Raw genomic sequence first — 18,708 nt, forward strand, 5'->3', positions numbered from 1 at the left:
TTGAAGCACCTTTTGATTTAATTACAGCATTCAGTCTTCTTAGGTAGGAGTCTATCAGCATGGCACATCTTGACTTGGCAATATTTGCTCACTCTTCCTTGCAAAAGCGCTCCAAATATGTCAGATTGGGAGGGCATCTCTTGTGCACAGCCCTCTTCAGGTCACCCCACAGATTTTCAGTTGGATTTAGGTCTGGGCTCTGGCTGGGCCATTCAAAACTTAAATTTTCTTCTCGTGAAGCCATTCTTTTGTTGATTTGGATGTATGCTTGGGGTCACTATCGGTTTGAAAGGTGAAATTCCTCTTCACCTTAAGCTTTCTAGCAGATGCCTGAAGGTTTTGGGCCAAAAGTGACTTTTATTTGGAACTGTTTATAATTCCCTCCACCTTGACTAAAGCCACAGTTCCAGCCGAAAAAAAGCAACCCCAAAGCATGATATTGCCACCATCATGCTTCACTGTGGGGATGGTGTTCTTTTGGTGATGCAAAGTGTTGTTTTTGCACCAAATGTACCTTTTGGAATTTTGGCCAAAAAAGTTCAACCTTGATCTCATCAGACCATAATACATTTTCAGACATGATTTTGGGAGACTTGATGTATTGTTTTGCAAAATTTAGCTGGGCCTGGATGTTTTTCTGTGTACGAAAAGGCTTCCATCTTGCAACCCTACCCCATAGTCCAGACATATGGAGAATACTGGAGACTGTTGTCACATGTAGTACACAACCAGTACTTGCCAGAAATTCCTGCAGCTCCTTCAGTATTGTTGTAAGCCTTTTGGCAGCCTCCCTGACCAGTTTTCATCTTGTCTTTTCATCAATTCTGGAGGGAAGTCCAGTTCTTTGCAACATCACTGTTGTCCCATATTTTCCTCCACTTTTTGATTACTGTCTTCACTGTGTTCCATGGTATATCCAATGCCATGGAAATTTTTTTGCACTCTTCTCCTGACTGATACCTTAAAACAATGAGATCCCTTTGATGTTTTGAAAGCTCACTGCGAACCATGGCTTTTGCTGTAGCAGGCAACTGAGTAAATGTCAGGAAAATCTGACTAGGGCAACTGAACTTTACTTGGGGTTAATCAGAGTCTCTTTAATTGATGGCAGGTGTGTACCCAAGAAGACTGAATGTTGTAATTAAATCAAAAGGTGCATCAACAAAGTATTAGTTTGAGGGTGTGCACACTTATGCAACCAGCTTATTGTACTTTTTTTTATTCTTTACATTTTTCCCCTGACAGATTTGTTTGTTTTTCAATTGAATTGTACAGGTTATACGTCACTTTAAAGGTGGGAAAAGTTTTGAAATGATTTATTGTGGTCTCATTTTCTTATATCACAAAAAACTAGCATTTTAACAGGGGGTATACACTTTTTATAATGTGTGTGTGTGTGTGTGTGTGTGTGTGTGTAGATACAACACACACACACACACACACACATATATATATATATATATATATATATATATATATATATATATATATATATATATATATGAAAAGAAAAGTGCCAAAAGGGCATGAGGCAAGAAGAAATAGAAAGGGTATAGGAAAAACAAAATATCCTAACGTCAGCATACTACAAGTCAATGGTAGGGAGGATGAGAATAATAAATGCTAATTCTAGTATTAAAAGTTAAAACACTAGTTAGACATAACAAGAAAATTGGATACAATTTTTCCTCTCAGTGCTCGAGCTCTTGATCCACCTTGTCATGAGGGCAGCAAACGAGATCCAAGGAATTAGGGATGGCATAGGGCAATATGGGTAGGGGGAACTCAAGATTTGGATCAGAATTCTTGTACATATGGTCAAGTCAGATCCTCAGATTGGATCCTAAACCCATTTGTGAGGAAGAACGACAAGGACAACATCAGATACAAGGTTACTCCTAATGGACATAAAATCCTTGTGAAAGACCAACTAAAGTGCATAACAAATTACAGCCTGAAGCACTAAACTCTTTCATGCAAATGCGATGGCTACCAAGACAGCTATCTTCCAAAGAATGCACTTCAGAGCCACTGAAACAGCCCATTCAAATGTCAAGTCCAATAGTTTGAAGTTCAGGTCCCAAGGGAGATAAGGAAAGGTCTACAAAAGAGAGTGAAGATGCAGATTCCCTTTGAGAAGAGTCTTCACCAGCAAGTCCTAGGAAAAGTTCTGTCTACTATATAATCATGATGTATAAAGGTGTTAAAAGAAATACACTTTAACCATGGACTAACTCAGGTTCAATTCAGACAGGCATACGGGTTAGTAAAGACCACCTACAAACTGATTAAACAGAGGCAGCATAGGATAATGCTTCACTCAAGTGCAGAACTGCTTCCTCCTTCCAGAATGTTTTGGATGAATAGAAGACTTTCTGGTGGCTTCAGTCCCCTACAAGAGTCCATCCAGCATATATGGCCAAAACAAGGGAGTTACACAAGCAGCAAGGTCATGAGATAGAGCTGGTTGTTGCTTCAGCCAAAGACAGCTTTCTTACCTGTGTTGGGATGATTTCCAGCATTACCAGGGACTTGAGCTTTCTAAATCACAACCTTTGTATCATCAGTGGTCAATAAGGATGAATTGAAGTCTTCCCTCTGTTTGGGAAAGGGGAAAAGTACACTGAAATCTTCCTTACAATAGGAGCAATAATTTCACTAAAAACTTTCTCTTATCCTTCTGGATAAATGGAAAAAAACAAGAGGAGGACCACAGTCTCTGTGGCGATGAACAGGTTGATTACCAGATTATCGCACTTCAAGAAAACCCTGACCAAACAAGATTTTTAAATCTTCATCTCTAGGACAGGACTGGAGCCATGGCTCACAGAGTCCACTAACATGTTTACTTTCCTAGGAATGCAAACCTCTGTAAGTGTCATGCCCCTGTCTATGGCCCACTGTACCTTATGCTTTACCTTTCTGTGGGTGAGGGTACTAGTGCAATCTACCTTGTATGTCCCCAAGCATACTAGAAGAGGTTGTGATATCAGCTTCCTTTTCCAGAGCCTTCTCAACAAAAGGCACTGCAGGTAGCTCTAAATATTTATGTAAAATGACAGATATGGTGGGATCCCCATCCAACTAGCAAAACAACTATCATGAGAAAAATCAGCATGTTCTACAGCAGGAAAAATGACCCCAGAATGAGAATGGTGATCTTTTAACATTTTAAAGCTTTGAAATTGCTGACAGATTGTACAGGGCATCTATTTCCTCAAAACAATGGAAGTAGTGTCCTAATGTTTTCATGCTGTACAGCATGCATTCTGACAAGCTCCACCGGTGGCATGATCCAAGGCTCATCCTCCTTCTTACCCAGATAGTGTTTTTAAGGCATTTCTGGGTGCAAGGCAAAGGAGCAGCAGGAAAGTTTGTAGAGGAATACATCAGCTGGAGAGTTTCTCTGAATGAGGTGCCATTGTGGGGAAATTGTAAGGAAGAGGACTTACTGCTCTGAATCTGATCCATCTGAGATGACAGCCTCTGGACACAGATGGAGAACTTCCTCTCACCTTAGTTCTAGGACAGGTAGATCTGTACTTAGCCAAGGCATATGGGATCAAACAGAATATGAGACCAGGGCTTCAGTACCCAAAGAGATAAGTAATTTCACAGGGCAGCACTGAGGCTGAGCCATCCTTTACAAGGGTTTAGCTCTGGTATTAGTCTGTGCTGCCTGAAGATGTACTCCCTACAGCTGTAAGGATAGGTCTTACCACAGGTCGAACAGCTGGTAAACATCTAGCATTAAAGCCTATTCTTTGGGGCCTGCTCTTATTGAAGCACCTGGTAGATCCTCCTCAACCTGAATCAGAAAGCCCTGCTACACGTAGGTGAAGGACTGCTACAAAAGATTGGTTGCAAACTTTATCACCAGGCCCATGACTTAAGGAACCTTTCCAAGGATGAAAGTTGGCCATGAGTGTGCTCTAGTCAGTTAACTGTAGGACAGATGTGGACACATTAAGTTGCATGCTCCCATAAGTAGTTACCAGGAATGCATCTGTACTTGGCCTCTTGTCATTGGCCAATGACAAGTGTACACTCAACTTCCATCTAGTCAATCAAGAGAAGGCAACACAAGGCCACTTCAAAGATGAACACAACTAAAAGAGGCTGTGAATTATTCTATTGTCAGCGTCCTTCACTTTTTCCTTCATAGGCATGGGTTTATAACAGGGAAACTCCTGCTTATTCACTTACTGAGAAACTTCAACCATCTTGTGTGAAGCCAGAAAGCCAGGCCTCCAGCTTCTTTTTTCTCCACCTTTGGATAGCCTTAATGAAATTGTGGCACTTATGGTGCAGTGCTTGATGACATATATTTTGCTCAGAGAATACAGAAAACTACCAATGTGGATTTTGGCAGCTACAGGAACACTGAAAGATTTAGGTTTCTAGGCATCAAACTCAGTAAATTTCTCCAGCAAATGTTAGACCCGAGATCCAAAATATGCAACTGGAAGAAAATAACTTTAATTGGACTCTCTTTCAACTACATGCATGATGTCACTGCATGATCCAGCAGGAGGCACGCATACTACAATCTTAAAGTCACTATGCATTGTTGCAGCCTATATGCTCTTTCTTATTGCTTTCCCTATGATTACTTCCACACGCCCATTTATTCCCACATGGATCATTAAATTTAGGTCTTCCTCTCCTTTCACCAGCAATCAGTTCTCTAGTTGGCTTGTTCTGGTGAGGGTTAGGCTTTGGACTATGTCCACCTTCACAAAACTCTCCCCTTCTCACCTGCCCCTCCACCTAATGCCCCTAGTGCCTAAGCCCCTCATCACCAGCACCCCCTTCTGCAGTTCCTAGTTGTCTCTGTTATAACCGAGTGCCCTACCCTTCTCTTTCTGTCCACTTTCTTCAAGTCTCACCTGTGGTGCAGCATCCCACCTGGTCACTGCTGAAGCTGCTGTGTCTTGTTTCCCTTCACCTCTAACCACTTGTCCAGTCTAACTATTCCTTGACATTTCTCTATCTCATCTCCTTGCTGTCCTCACCATCTGTCTTCTACATACTTGCATCCTATTATAAGATATCCCCACTACTTTCTTCAACTTTCCTCCTGCTTGATGCTCCTTTATCTCTACTCCGCTACCTACTTCTATCCACATGTTCCTATCCTTCATCTCATCTCTAACCACCCTTTTGCAACACCATCCAATTCTCCTTCTGCCATTGCTGTGCCCCGCCCTCCTCCCAGTCCTGTTCTACTCATTCTCTCTCTTAACTTAGTAACTAACACCTTACCACCTTTAGTTACCATAACTTCCCCAGCAGACAGACCTTCAATCCTCTTCTACTCCACAGGTCCCTAGAACAAGACATTCCCCATATCATTAATATTTTAACCATCTCATAATAAGTTAACCCCTTCCTTATGTTTTATCATGTTTCTTTTCTTGGATCTCTCCTTTTTCCTTTTGTCTACCCATGTCATTCCCTAATGAGTTTACTACCTTTGCACTTTTATGCTTTGCCAAACTCCTCTCCGCTCTCCTAGTACAGTGCCAAGTTACTTTTGGATGTGTTCTCTGCTACCTGCTTGACCCTTCTGTGCCCTTTTCCATGCTCTTACTTTCTTCCACCTTCCATTAATGTTTGTTATCTTAAGTGTTCTCTATTCCACAGTTTCTAATGTGTGTCCCTGTATTTGGATGTGTATTCTGCACTGAGCTACACTATCCCATGGTAACATGAGTTTCTCGCTCTGGTTCTATTGTTTCTGCTGCTCTAATCATACTTTCTATGTGGAACTGTTGCTAATCTAGATACTATTCCCTTCTCCTCTATAGATGCTGAGGGTTACTCCATGATACAATGCAGCATGCTGCTCACCTGCCCAACATTCTAATCCAAGGTAAAGTGTCATTGTGAAATGCCATCCCATATCACTGTCCATCTGCATGCCATGCAGTATTTTACATCACAGTGGATTCAGTCAAAAGGGATCTAGATTAATATAGGCAGCTAGCTACAGCATTGTTCCCTACAGCAGCTCTCCTGTTACTGGCCGCTTACAGCAAACATCAGGCAGCCTGCATCTTCATCAGTAGAGAACATCTATCCACACAGGTGTCTTCAGTGAATGCAGGTCGTGGGTGCTTTCTAAGCCTACCCAAGTTTTTTCAAAAGAATAATGACGGCCTGTATCCAAACAGGACACCGAGGGCCAGGCATTTAGAAGCTACATCTGCCCATAAAGGACATGGGTGCCAGGCCTGATGCAAATTTCCTATTCCCATCCACTGATCTAGACTGTGCTTAAAATGGATAACAGGTGAGCTCAGCTTCACTTGGGTGGGAAGCCTGTTCTATAGGAGGGGCAGTCTCTGGAAGACGTATCTGTCTCTCCATGTTCTGTTTAAGTTGCAGACAAAATTCAGGTCTCTAGACCTTGTATTTTATGTCATTGTTTGACTTATGAATATGCTGGGCATTCATAAGTGTGGGGTTTGTGGATGCCTTGTAAGCCCGGAATAGATCTCCCCTCAGCAATCTACAGGAGACTGAGTAGAGAGAAAGGGTTTTAAGGCACTCTGTATAATGCAGTTTGTTATGCCTTGTATTATTTTTGTAAGGAGCCTCTGAGGTCTCGTTAGTTGCTGCATATGCCTAGTCAGGACAATGACCCCTTTGGACCTAGATGCCATTCCTTTACTTATAAGGTGGCCAACATAAAAGGATTTCATCTTCACTATAGCCACATGGTGGTTGAAGGTAAGGCTACTCTTTACATTCGTACTCAGATCTCACACCACTGGGTCAAGTTTTAGGGGTGTATTATCAACATGGTAATTAGCTGGGATGGTTAACTTCCCAATGTTTACAATTATGCAGTTCTTAGCATTGAGTTTAAGACCATGGCTTTGGCACCATTTGTTAGTCAGAGATAGGACGTCTTGAAGAATGCGAATGTCTGCAATCAGACAATGATAACCTCCAGCTTGCAATCACCTGCAAACATAGTCAGCCATAAATCTTCAGCATTTGCTTCCACATCAGGGAATTGGATATCAAAAAGAAACAGGTCCAGTACCAATCCCTGGGGGACTCTGCTAGTGACTGGCCTCTTGGTGGAGGTGGCCTCCACTACTTTGACCTCCTGGGTCTCATTATTGAACCAGATGGCTATCCAGTGAGTGATAAAAGGGTTTATACCTAATTTATTGAGCTTGTCTATAATGCCTGAGTGGGGTACTGTATCAAAAGCCTTGGCCAAGTCGAGGTAAGCTGTGTACACAGTCTTGCCCTCATCTATTGCTTTGATGACCCTTGTAATGAAGTCTACCAGATTTAATAGGCATGACCTGTCCTTAACAAAGATCAACTGTGATGGGCCCAGCATTTGTAGGTTACCTATGTTCTCATTTATCATGTCCATGATTCTTTTCATGGCCTTACATATGAGGCTGGTCAGACCTTTAGGCCTGTAGTTACCCAGATCAATAGTTGGACCACCTTTGTGCAGAGGAATGACTGTAGCCAACTTCCATACCTTGGCCACAAAACCTGACTCTAGGCTCCAGTTAAAAAGTGATTCAAGTGGACCAGAGAGGTCACATTTCATGCTACTTAGTAAGCATCTCAGGAAGTTACTGGGGTCCACTAATGCTGTATTTTCAGCCTTGGAAAGTGCACTGATGACCTGTTTGTAGTAATGGTTGGGGGACTTTGATATGCAGTATTTCCTCTGGACTATTAAGTCAAACCTGTCATCAGCCAAACAGTTGGCAATGGTCTCTGGTGATGATGATAATGATGTGGGTGATGCCATTTACAATAATTTCTGAGCACTGTTGCATATTTCCCTTGAGGTTATGGACATAGCTATATAAAGCTTTGTGGTTGTCTTTTCCCTGAGAGGCGATTTTTCTTCATATTTAACCTCTGAAGTATTAATTAACCCTCTTAACCACCTGTTTAGATAGGTCAGGCAGCTTTTAGTATTCTGGGCTTTGTTCCTCCTCCGACTGGCCAATATTTTTTTCTTTTGTTGTATAACCAAGTGATACTATGATTCCACCAGTATGGCTTTTTGTTGAGCTTGTCTTATTCTTAATATGAGTGGGCACAGCTCACTCTATACAACTATTAACATGGCTGTATAGGGATTTTGTAAATAGCTCAGCGTATGCTATGGTGTTTACTGGGTTTGAGGGTGCTTGGAATTTAGCCAAAGTGTCACTTAGCAGAGAGAAGTTAGTTAGGAATAGTTATTAAAGATTTCTGTTTCACTGCATCCCTAGATTTAATTTTTATTTCGAGCAATACTGCCTTATGCTCAGATCTGTCAAGCGAGGATGTTACACTAAATGAGGAACATCACCCCCCCCCCATGTTTGTGAGTAGAAAGTCAAAGATGCTTGTACCCCTGGTAGGAGAATGGACCAACTGTTCCAGGATGTTGGAATTAATGAGGTTTAGGAATTGCTGGGTTTGTGCAATAGAAGTGGTGTTGGATTCCCAATCTATACAGGAATAGCTGAGATCCCCTTGAAGATCATACTGGGTTGAATGGTGAGGGACATTAATACATTGAGATGGGTACTATGGGTTTCCAAGGACATGGACAGGGACCTACAGGTTGCAAGGATATTGTACAAGACCCTGTTTATGGTGAGTTGCACATGTAGGAGTTCCAGTGGGTTACACACTTTAAATGACCTGTATGTGACGTTATTTTTAACATAGACTGACACTCCTCTAACTTTACTTCTCTCCTGTGCAGTAGCTGCTCTAAATCTGGGATACTTTAAACCATGTCTTCATTACTACTACTACTACACAAATGCCTACACTCTCCAGGGAGCGGAGTTTCTTGTTAAGACTTCTAACATTGAACAGTGCCACCTTCAGATATTCCTTCATGGGTTCAGCTACGTCAAGAAGGATTAGCAGTTTGGCATTGCCTACTATGAATATGTAAACTTTTTTTGCCAATATGTGAAAGCCTGTAGGGGATAAGTGTAGACCATCCCTGGCAGCATGGTCTGTCAACCACGTACTACCAAGCTATCAAATACTGCACCCCTTGCACTGACACCAGAAGCTAAGCCAATTGTTAAAATCAACCACTTTCTGCTGGTAACATGGCATCATCCTTGGAGAAGGCAGTATGCTGCTCAATGCTAGGCTCATACCTGGTTAAGACACAATCAGCAAGCTCGATCATGTCTCTCTTCATATAAACAAGGGAGGTATGTTGCAGGTAGTTAACACCCTCATTTTGTTAATGCCTCCTGGCAGGAACCATGTCTACCAGTTTGACAGGCTAAACATCCTTGAAAAATGTTCCTTTCCCCCTCCTTATGGTCTCCTCAGTAGCAGTCAGCATTTCACTGCTCTTGCTAAGCAGGCCTCAGCAATGTCTTGTCTTCGCTTCCTGTGGTAGTGAATGGCTTGCCATCTCTTAAGTCATCCAACACTCTTTCATCATGGCCTTCTGAACCTCCTTCCATGCCCATGATGTTGTTTTGCAAACTGTTTTCACTACAGCAACCGCATCAGAGATTCTCTGTTTTGTTTGTTTTTATCTCTTTGTCTTACATTCATAGGAAATAAACAGTTGAGCAGAATTCCTGAAAGGTCTTCTCCTGTCAGTGTAGACTCTGGGTTGCCTGTGAACATCCATAATGTGTCAAATTCTTGCTCCCCTATTTTTTGGTAACTTACAGCATGGCTCAAGGTAACGTGAATTCATTTTAGGCAAAAATGAAGGATTTGTTCTCAAAGTCACGCTATCACTGTGAAATATTAGATACGGCTGAATCACCATACGAGTTTGCAATTCAGATCAGAGCAATGAGTAATGCTGTTTTCCAAGATAAGAACTTCAAATCAGTTTCATGAGCAGGTTCAAAAGGAAAAAGTTTACATTTTTACAGTATAAAATTAAGATCCCAAGAAGGAACTACTTGTCTTCTATGTGTGCAGATGTGTAAAAAAAACCCTTTGAAAAACTAATTTACATGAGGTAGGGCAGAAAGGGGGATCCATGGGTAGTCATGCAGAGATTGCCAAGAGGTATGTCTTTTAAATCTCCCACTATTTCCTGCACTCCTTCTTTCTTCTGATGACTCCCTGGAGTTCTGCATTCTATCATCAGCTTTCCTAATGTACCTTACTTCCATACCTGGCTTGGCCACATATCTGTTCTGTTGTCCTCACACATGCTGTACTGAGGCACTGCCATTCTTCTTTAATTTCACCTATTTCCTCTTCTTCTTGAGGTGCTACAGCCCTGAGTAATTCCTGGAGCTGTTGTGCTTTCTCTCCAGTTAACTTCTAGGTCTTCAGCTTGGTCTCTGTTGACCACAGAGCCTTCTCTAACCACTGTTTGCAGCTGATTATCGCAACCAATGGTTTATGCTGTGGCCCAACTGTTTCAATGTGGATGACTTTGCAAACACTGGTTCTACCCCAGTACCCTTTCCTTATTAGGAGGAAGTCAACCTGGACTGCATGTTGGCCACTCTTGTATGTGATCTTCTGACTCTCTTTCCGAACCATGTGTTGGCTACTATCAAGCCATTTGCCAGATAGAAGTGTAGAATTGCCTCTCCTTCCTCACTCCTGTTTCCTCACCCATGTGGACCCAGGCACTCCTCATATCCAGTTCTGTCTGTCCTGATATGTGCATTCAAGTTCCCTGTTATAAACACAGATTCACCTTGTCCTGCTTTATCTACTAAGTCCATCAACTGCTGCCTGAATTCACTCCTTTCCTCACTATCCTAGCCCTGCTATGGCACATAGGCTGAGATTATGAATACTGCCCTATCCTTACATTGGAGTCTGCCTGTCATGGGTCTCTCATTAATTCTGATGACATCCCTCATTGTCTTCTGAAGCCTTTCCCTCACCATAATTCTCACATCATCTGTAGCCTGTTCTTCTCCTGGGTAGTAGTCTCTGGATTCCAAGCCAATTGGCTTTGCTGCACTGCCCTTCCATCTTGTTTCCTGGATACATAGGATCTCCAGCCTCCTCCTTACCATTGTGTCATCCACTTCTAAGCTCTGTCCTATCAGTGAACTTACATTATGTGTAGCAATTCTTAATTCATGTTTGGCAGGTTCATTGGTTTTATATCTAGCTTTTACTCAACAGAGCTATCCCAGGTAGCCTAAGCCCATCCCCTGAAAAGACAGAACCAAAAAAATGGTTTCTTTTACGGGAATCAAGCTACTCAGAGTGGCTTCACAGTACAGCATTGTCCTCTCCTTCCTCCAGTGTAGTTCTCCCTTTCTCAAAGAGAAAAGCCAGTCACAGAGGACTTGCCTGTCTCTCAGTCCTTACCAGCTTCTCAAGGACCAACAATAGAGACACCAAAAGAAAGCAAATGAGTGGTTCAAGGTACCTGAAATGGCCACAGCAGAGTCACTCATCAGTGGCAGAGGCAAAAAAGAGAGGAAGCTGGCTTCAAGACTGAAGATTCCTGTACAGCTTTTTTCTTTTTGCAGATCGGGAAGGGAAGAACCAAAGATCCTGAAGCCCAAAAGCCCTCCATGTCTCTACCAAAAAAAAAAAAAAAGTCAGATAAGTAGGTAGTGGAGCCTTGGACAGCCATTGCTACAATCTGACTAAAAAACTTACAATCCCCAAAACCACTAATACTAGGCTCCTAGTCATTTGAAAGGTATTCTTCAAAAGGAAATCTGACTAAAAATGTACGTTTTAAGGTCAGATTGTTCGAGAGACAACCAGAAAAAAAGTCCTAGCCTCTAACCATAATGTCTGACAGACAAGACAAACTTTTCTTCACAAAAATTGATACAGTGCCCTAACCACTGACTTTACACTGCTCTCCATGAAATGTGCAGTAGTCGGGGCATGTGAAAGGTGCTCTTACTCTTTGGAAGGTAGCCAGCTGTTATATCCTTGGCTGGATATAACCCATATAGCTTAGGGTGATGCAACATCATTGATTTAATGATGAACATCTAGCGTGATACAGCTAAGCTTCTGGGTGGCCTCTCCAGCCCTACTCTTAATGTAAAACTATGAACATAAGAACCTATGGTCCAGTCAGATTCAATTTCCCCTGGCTTCAGACAGAAAAAAAGTATTTTCATAGGCAGCCATTGAAGTAATTTTGTATAAAAGCTTACCCCACATGTTCCAAAGAGACCCTCAATTCTTGTCAGCTTATGCCAGATCTGTACAGACAACACCCTGTTTGGAGAATCCATCTCATTACCAACAGCTGATCAAGTGACTGCTCTAGACCTTTCCTCAGAATGTCAAAAAAAATTTTTCTGTTTTATTTTGCCTGCATGCCTGCCAACCATCAAACTTTCTCTGTGTGTCTTGAAGCCATTCAGTCTCCTATGAATCTTCTTCTTCTTCTTTTGGCTTTTCCCGGTTAGGTGTCGCCACAGCGGATCACCTGTCCACTCATGTCTCCTATGAATGAGGAGTACTAAACAGAGCTGACTGGAACGGGTATCATCCAGATAAGAATGAAAGTTGTTTGCACCCTTAGTGGCATCAGGAGACATTTCTAGTTAAATCCTTACCCTGCCCCTGGTGGCTGTCGTGTGCACCCTTGTCATCGTTGGGCCTCCAACTCCTTTCCCATGTATCGCGTGCTATGAGAGCTACCACTACCAGTTGGAAACACCTCCACTAGGTGGGTGGGTCCCATAAAAAAAAAAAAAAAAAAAAAAAAAAAAGAACTAATACCCAAAACATACCTTGTGCCTATAGGATTTATTGAAATGTGCAGAAAATTTTCTGAAAGATTCACCAGCATGTACATCAGAATCTGTTAATCTTCTTTTAGCCACAATTTGTCAAAAACAATGGAAAATCCATTCCATGGACATTGTGTTTGGAACTCTCTTGTGATATTCCTCCATCCCTCTGTTGGGGCAAGCGATGTGATGTGATGACTGCAGAAACTTAAGAAGTGTATTTATGGTCTGGCAAATTCACCTGTATACTGGTATGACAAAGTAAAAGGCATCATTGGTAAGTCAGGGAGGAAAATTCCACAATCTGATCTTCCTCTGTTGAATTAGCTAGAAGAAAACAATATCATCAATGGAATACTTGCATACCATGTGGATGAATTTGTTTGAGATGGATCACAAATCTCTCCCACTTCGGTTATTCCTTAGCTGTCTTTAGCTGAAAGCTACTCTTCAGGATTGCTATGACAAGCATGCCCATTTTTGTTATGTGGAATTGGATTGCCCCTTTTGATGGAATGATGTTTGTGTACCAAGGGAGATATATACAAACATCTTCATTCTGTCTTCATGGATCCATCATGGCCAGTGCAGCAGTGACCTCCTTACTCCAATTGAGATGGGTTTCTTTAGGTTGAAAATAGGACAAATTATTTTGGTTTCCACACATGTTATCTTTGATGCTTCCAGTTTGGCAATCTGTACATAACATGCCACTGTACAAATTATTCATGAAACAAAGATGGCTGCTTGAAAAATCCATTCTGCAAAAGTAACTCTAAAATGCCAATCCAAGGGGAAGAACAAATCCATGAAGCTAGTTCACTCCATTTATGCTTCACATGGAATCATGCTTGATGGTGGTACATAAGGGGGGCAGTTGAATGTTTTCATGGAAAAGAAAGGAAGATTCTCACCCCCTTGCTGGCAGTCAAAACGAAGGCCATGAAGGTATGATAGGTGCTAAATTCTGCTCCTTGTCTATTGTACTTTTTCATAGCATAATATTCATTCACATCACTTCCTTTATCACTGTTCTCTTCCTAGATGTTTGCCTTCTACTTCCTTGGCAACAGAAAAATCAACGCTTTGCCTCCAGCTTTTTTGATACATGATGCTTCACACATTGTCTATTGCCCCTTGCATGAAAACTGTTACTTGTTGAGGTAGCTCATCTGTTCCACTGGCAACCCTGCTCCCTTAGTAAGCCACAACATATCCATACATGTAGCCACTCAACTGAGGACGTGGCACTAATGAACATACTTGCGGCATCATAAATGTCAACTTGGAGCTGCAGTTCTTCACATTCACACATAGCACTTCCTGTCACCAGCTCCAAAACACGACACTATAGCTACACAAGTAGTTGAGATATGTGCCTTTCTATGGCTGCACTTAAGCCACTGCAGAAGTCTTAAGTGTGAATGTACAGCTATAGTGTGTTCTGTCAAGCATTAGGAGCAAACTGCTGCTATGCAACACAAGTGACTATCACAAATAAAAAAGAGAGAGAGAAAGAGAAAGACAGAGAAGAAAGCAAGACATTGCCCCTTTCTAAGTAGCACTTCCTTGATTTTTCCTTTCACAGTTGCATTAAAAATGGACAACAAAAGTCTGAGCTGACAAATATGATAGCAGATCAAGTAAAGTTCTAAAGCTAGATACTGACCTGTTCGACTCCACTACCCAGAAGATAGCTCATAGCAGCTTTAAACAGCTTTTCAGCCTGTAAGACAAGAGCAGACGGTGATAAGCCAGAAATGCTAACTCTGGATGAGTCTTCACAAATGCTTTCCAAGAACTCCTGTTTAACTGGGGGGATCTTGCCTCAGTTTGTTTCTATGACTTCAGAAAATGCAACAACTTATGTTGACATCATGTTGAATTACTAAGGATGCAGTGTTAAAGTTCAAAGCTTCTGAAAGGCTTCCAATGCCATATATCACACATAATAATCAATATACATATATTTTCTTACATGCCTTTTATATGTGATAATTAAATAAACCTTTCATACTTTGTTCTTGAATTCACCAATTATCACATAACACAATGACGCAAGCAAACCTTAATCTAATCCCTGTAAAATGATTAAACTTTCTTTACATTTATAGAGTAATGCATTCAATTAACCTGATATTCCCTGGTTTACCAGTTTGGTTTATGTGAGACCAGTAAGGAAAAACTAAACAAGTTCTTCACTTATGTTTCGAAAATGGCTTTAGCAAAAATTAAGGCTCTGATTAACTGAGCAGGTCTATACACTGGGTGTTAAGTATCAAATACAGCATGAAAGGATGTACATGGTAATGATATTACTGTTCACCAAGATGTCGTAAGACGGGAACACTTCACATAATCGAATTACTGAAATCTCGAATTTCATATGGTCGAGACCATATGATCGAGATTTCAGTAAATCGAATGTGTGTAGTGTTTAAAAATAAGAGTTTACTTACCTTAATACATTGCGTGCACACAGAGGCAAGGATTCTTGTACGCTCTGTGTGTACGTAATGTGTTATTTTTTTTGCGGTGTTGACAGGAAATGAGAAATCTTCCGTTTTGCGCTTCCGCAAACAGCGCAAGACGGGAGATTTCCCATTTCCCCACTGTAGCGCGATCTTGGAGTTGGTATATTTAAGTAGGGGGGTGTGGGGGGTGCAGGGGGGCGAAGCGAAGTTTGTCTTTTTTTTTTTTTTTTATTTTGATTCAGAAGTTCGAGTTTATGAAACTCGATCTTTTGGTTTCGGTTATTTGCAGTTCGAGATTTTGTTAATTCAAGCTTCTGAAATGAATCCCGTAAGGCACAAGCTTGCAAGGTGAGTTCATTACAATCCCTGGACATGTGTTATTGCACTTATAAAAAAGACACTTGTATTTAAAATGGACATTTGCAATTTTTCTTTTTTTTCAGTTGAATTTACATTTAGTAGTTATGTACAATAACTGTATTTTTTTTTTATTTCTGATATAGTGTGAACTGAGTGAGCATCCTCTCACATCTACTCCATCTGACTTTATTTGAAAAACATTAAAATATGGTATTTGGGTATTCTAAGTAATAGCACCAGTCAGAGATTTGCAGTTTAGCACTACTGGGAACATTTCCTGTATCAAACACTACTGCATGTCCATTAGGGGGAAAAAAGGAAGGTACTAAGCTTATAGGCAATGTTGTGCGTCCTAGAAAGCATATCCCAGAATCATCTGCAGTGAAGACTGATGAGGGATGATAGGTCAATTGAAGGATATGTTTCCTGAAATTAAAAAACAACAATGTGAGATTGGAGGAATACAGTAAGGATACAGTCAGAACTCTAAATGAAGTGACTGATATAGTATACTATGTCAGAATCCAGGCAAATGAGGTCCTCAAAGCTAAAACAGAAGCCTTGGATGCAAAGTTAGAATGAATGAAAACCAGCATAGTTGACCATGAAGAGAGGTCTAGAAGGAAAAACATAATGGTGAATGTAGTGCCAGGGAATGCTGAAGGAAGTGTGGTAATGGGTGATCCCATGTGATCTACATTTCATCTTTCTATATACTGCTTTTGTGGTTCATGTTAACAGTGCTTCTCAGCTACTTCTATATTATAGTACTTGCAAAATCCTCAGTGCAACAGTCTTGCCATTTTACTGTTACTTTTAGGCTCCTTAATGGTTCCCTGGACTGCAAGCCTAATAATTGGCCAGTAAATTTGTTACATCCCTCAGCTCAGTATAGGAAGTTCCATTTACTATTAGTTCAGCACACTGCTGGGTGCTCCGTTTAAGGTTGTGTCCATAACTGAAAAATGCCTTATGGTTATCCTTTGCCTGGGAGACTATTTTTGCCTCAAAGTTGGCTTTAGTGGACTTGATCAGTTCCCCGAGTTGCTTGCTGAGACTGATAAAAAGAGTTTTTTTGTCTTTTGGGCATAGACCTTCCTATTTTTGGACAGGATCTTCTTCTTATGGTTGTACAACCTGTTTATACTGGGGGTCAACCAAGGGGCTTGTTTTTGAAGTTTGTCCTAAGTTTATTTTTGTTTGCTACTGCTGTTTCTATGCAGCTATTTACATGCTTGTATAGGGTTTCTGTAAACTGTTCCACAAAGGTTACCATTTTCTCTGAGTTTGGGGGGCTTGGAATTTAGTAATGCCATCACTTAACAGGAGGTGGTTAGCCTTGGAAAAGTTCTTAAAGGTTCTGGGGTTTGCTGGGAGCTCATCCTTTATATTTCTTTCAAGAGTTACTGCTTTGTGATCTGATCAGGAAGGACATTACATGGGGGGGAGGCAAGGGAGCCCGCAGGATTTTTTGCAGGGGGGTGCAAACCCAGAGCCCCACCCACATAGCTCACCCCGCCCCCTTCCAACACAGCCCCGCCCAAGACCACCCACCCCAAGCCCCGCCCACACCGCCATTCCAGTGTCCCATTACTTGGCTATTTCTCCCCATTTACTGTAGACACTGTTCAAATGTGTGCATACTGTTTTATGCTTTAGTTCTACAATGATTACAGGCAGTTGGATTTAATTTACAACTTTTATTTCAAACATTATAGCCCAAACACCGAGACTTTTACTAAACCTAAACAAAGCAATAGTCTTACAATGAAAACAGACTTGGCATTAGAGTTTCTCTACTTTTGAAACTCAGTCAATGAAACAGCATTGAAACCCACATTCAAAGAAAATGCATCTGGCCAGTGGCAGGTTATTTACCTTTGAACTGTTTTCAAGCAATAGGTTCCTTGCACAACGTTAGGGTCATGCAAAAGTTATTTGATTTACCTGATTGTATTAATTATAATATATAATTGAATTCTATATCTTGTATTATACAGCAACACTTGTTTTGAGTGTCTCTGCCGAAGTAAAAGTAATCTGAATAATTCCACATTAAAGATACCTGAAACTAATGAAGATGTTGCTAGAAAACTGTATATTTCAGTGTTTCATCTACAAATTCAGTGCCTGCTGCCGTCAAAGAATAAATTGCCTATGTTAAATTAAAAAAATGGTAAGCTGGTATATTGCAATAGAAAATGGATGACAAGCTGAAAAACAGGTTCATAGTTATTAGGCATCTCATCCAAAGGAGGACATCCTGAGGACTGCAGCATACAAATGTATATGCTGTAGGAATAGAACCTCAAGCCTTTACATTAAGATGCAAGTATTCTACTTGTGGTGCTACTAACATAGCTTTAAAGCTTTATACCACAATAGAGATACCAATTGCTAAACAAAACAGTTGCACATAGTAAACAGACTTGGCATGAGCAGCAGTGAACTTAGCTTCCCTTAAAACTCACAGTTCCTTGAAAATGCACTTGAAAATTCTACCTGCTAACTCTAGCTTGGGCATTTCACTTTCTCTCTCACAAACATACCACACCCCTCAAGACCTCAACCTTAGTGCAAGAAATCTTGACAAAGCCTAAAATAAATAGGGACAGACTATAAATATGGCTCTCAGAAACTTAGAAAATTGCAAGAGTAGCAGGATTTGTGTTAGTATGCATCTAAATGACATGACATCTAAAACTGAAATCTCATTTAGCAACTTCAATCCTTTTTAGGAGGAATATGGGGCAAAAATCTGGACAGCTGAGGGGTATGCTACCTCCCTCTTATACACACACCAAATAATTCTGGCCAGACTTGAATTAGTTCTGGGAAGGTTGCACTGAACGGCACCGTGCTTGATCTGAAGTGGGTGAAATCCTGGTAGCCAGTGATAAACTGATCTGCAGCTCAGCAATGTGGAGCATTAAAGCATTTTTAGCAGTGCATTGTTTCATCACTACCTATTGTGTTTGCACATAAGCTGTAGTTATTTCAAACATTTGCCTTTTTTGATTATTACAGAGTACATTTACCCACCAGAGCTATTGTGTTTTGACTTTAGTGTGGAGATGGTTGTTGCAGGGCTTGGCTTTTAAGTAAGGTAGCAATGCTTATTTACCATATACCATTAAAGCCACCCAACTACAAGTGTACCA

At 41.0% G+C, this 18,708-nt stretch overlaps 1 protein-coding gene across 2 annotated transcripts in view; it reads right to left on the reverse strand.

The window, feature by feature from the left end:
* Window positions 1–18,708, reverse strand: part of TTC19 (tetratricopeptide repeat domain 19) — a 700,715-nt gene that overhangs the window by 263,199 nt on the left and 418,808 nt on the right. For both annotated transcript variants that reach the window (XM_044067578.1, XM_044067577.1), the window contains one exon: window positions 14,383–14,439. In XM_044067578.1, the coding sequence (XP_043923513.1) occupies window positions 14,383–14,439 (57 nt within the window). The remainder of the gene's footprint in view (window positions 1–14,382; window positions 14,440–18,708) is intronic.

The sequence above is a fragment of the Protopterus annectens genome, chromosome 3.part1, assembly GCF_019279795.1.
Source record: "Protopterus annectens isolate FY-2018-M chromosome 3.part1, PAN1.0, whole genome shotgun sequence".
NCBI lineage: Eukaryota > Metazoa > Chordata > Ceratodontiformes > Protopteridae > Protopterus > Protopterus annectens.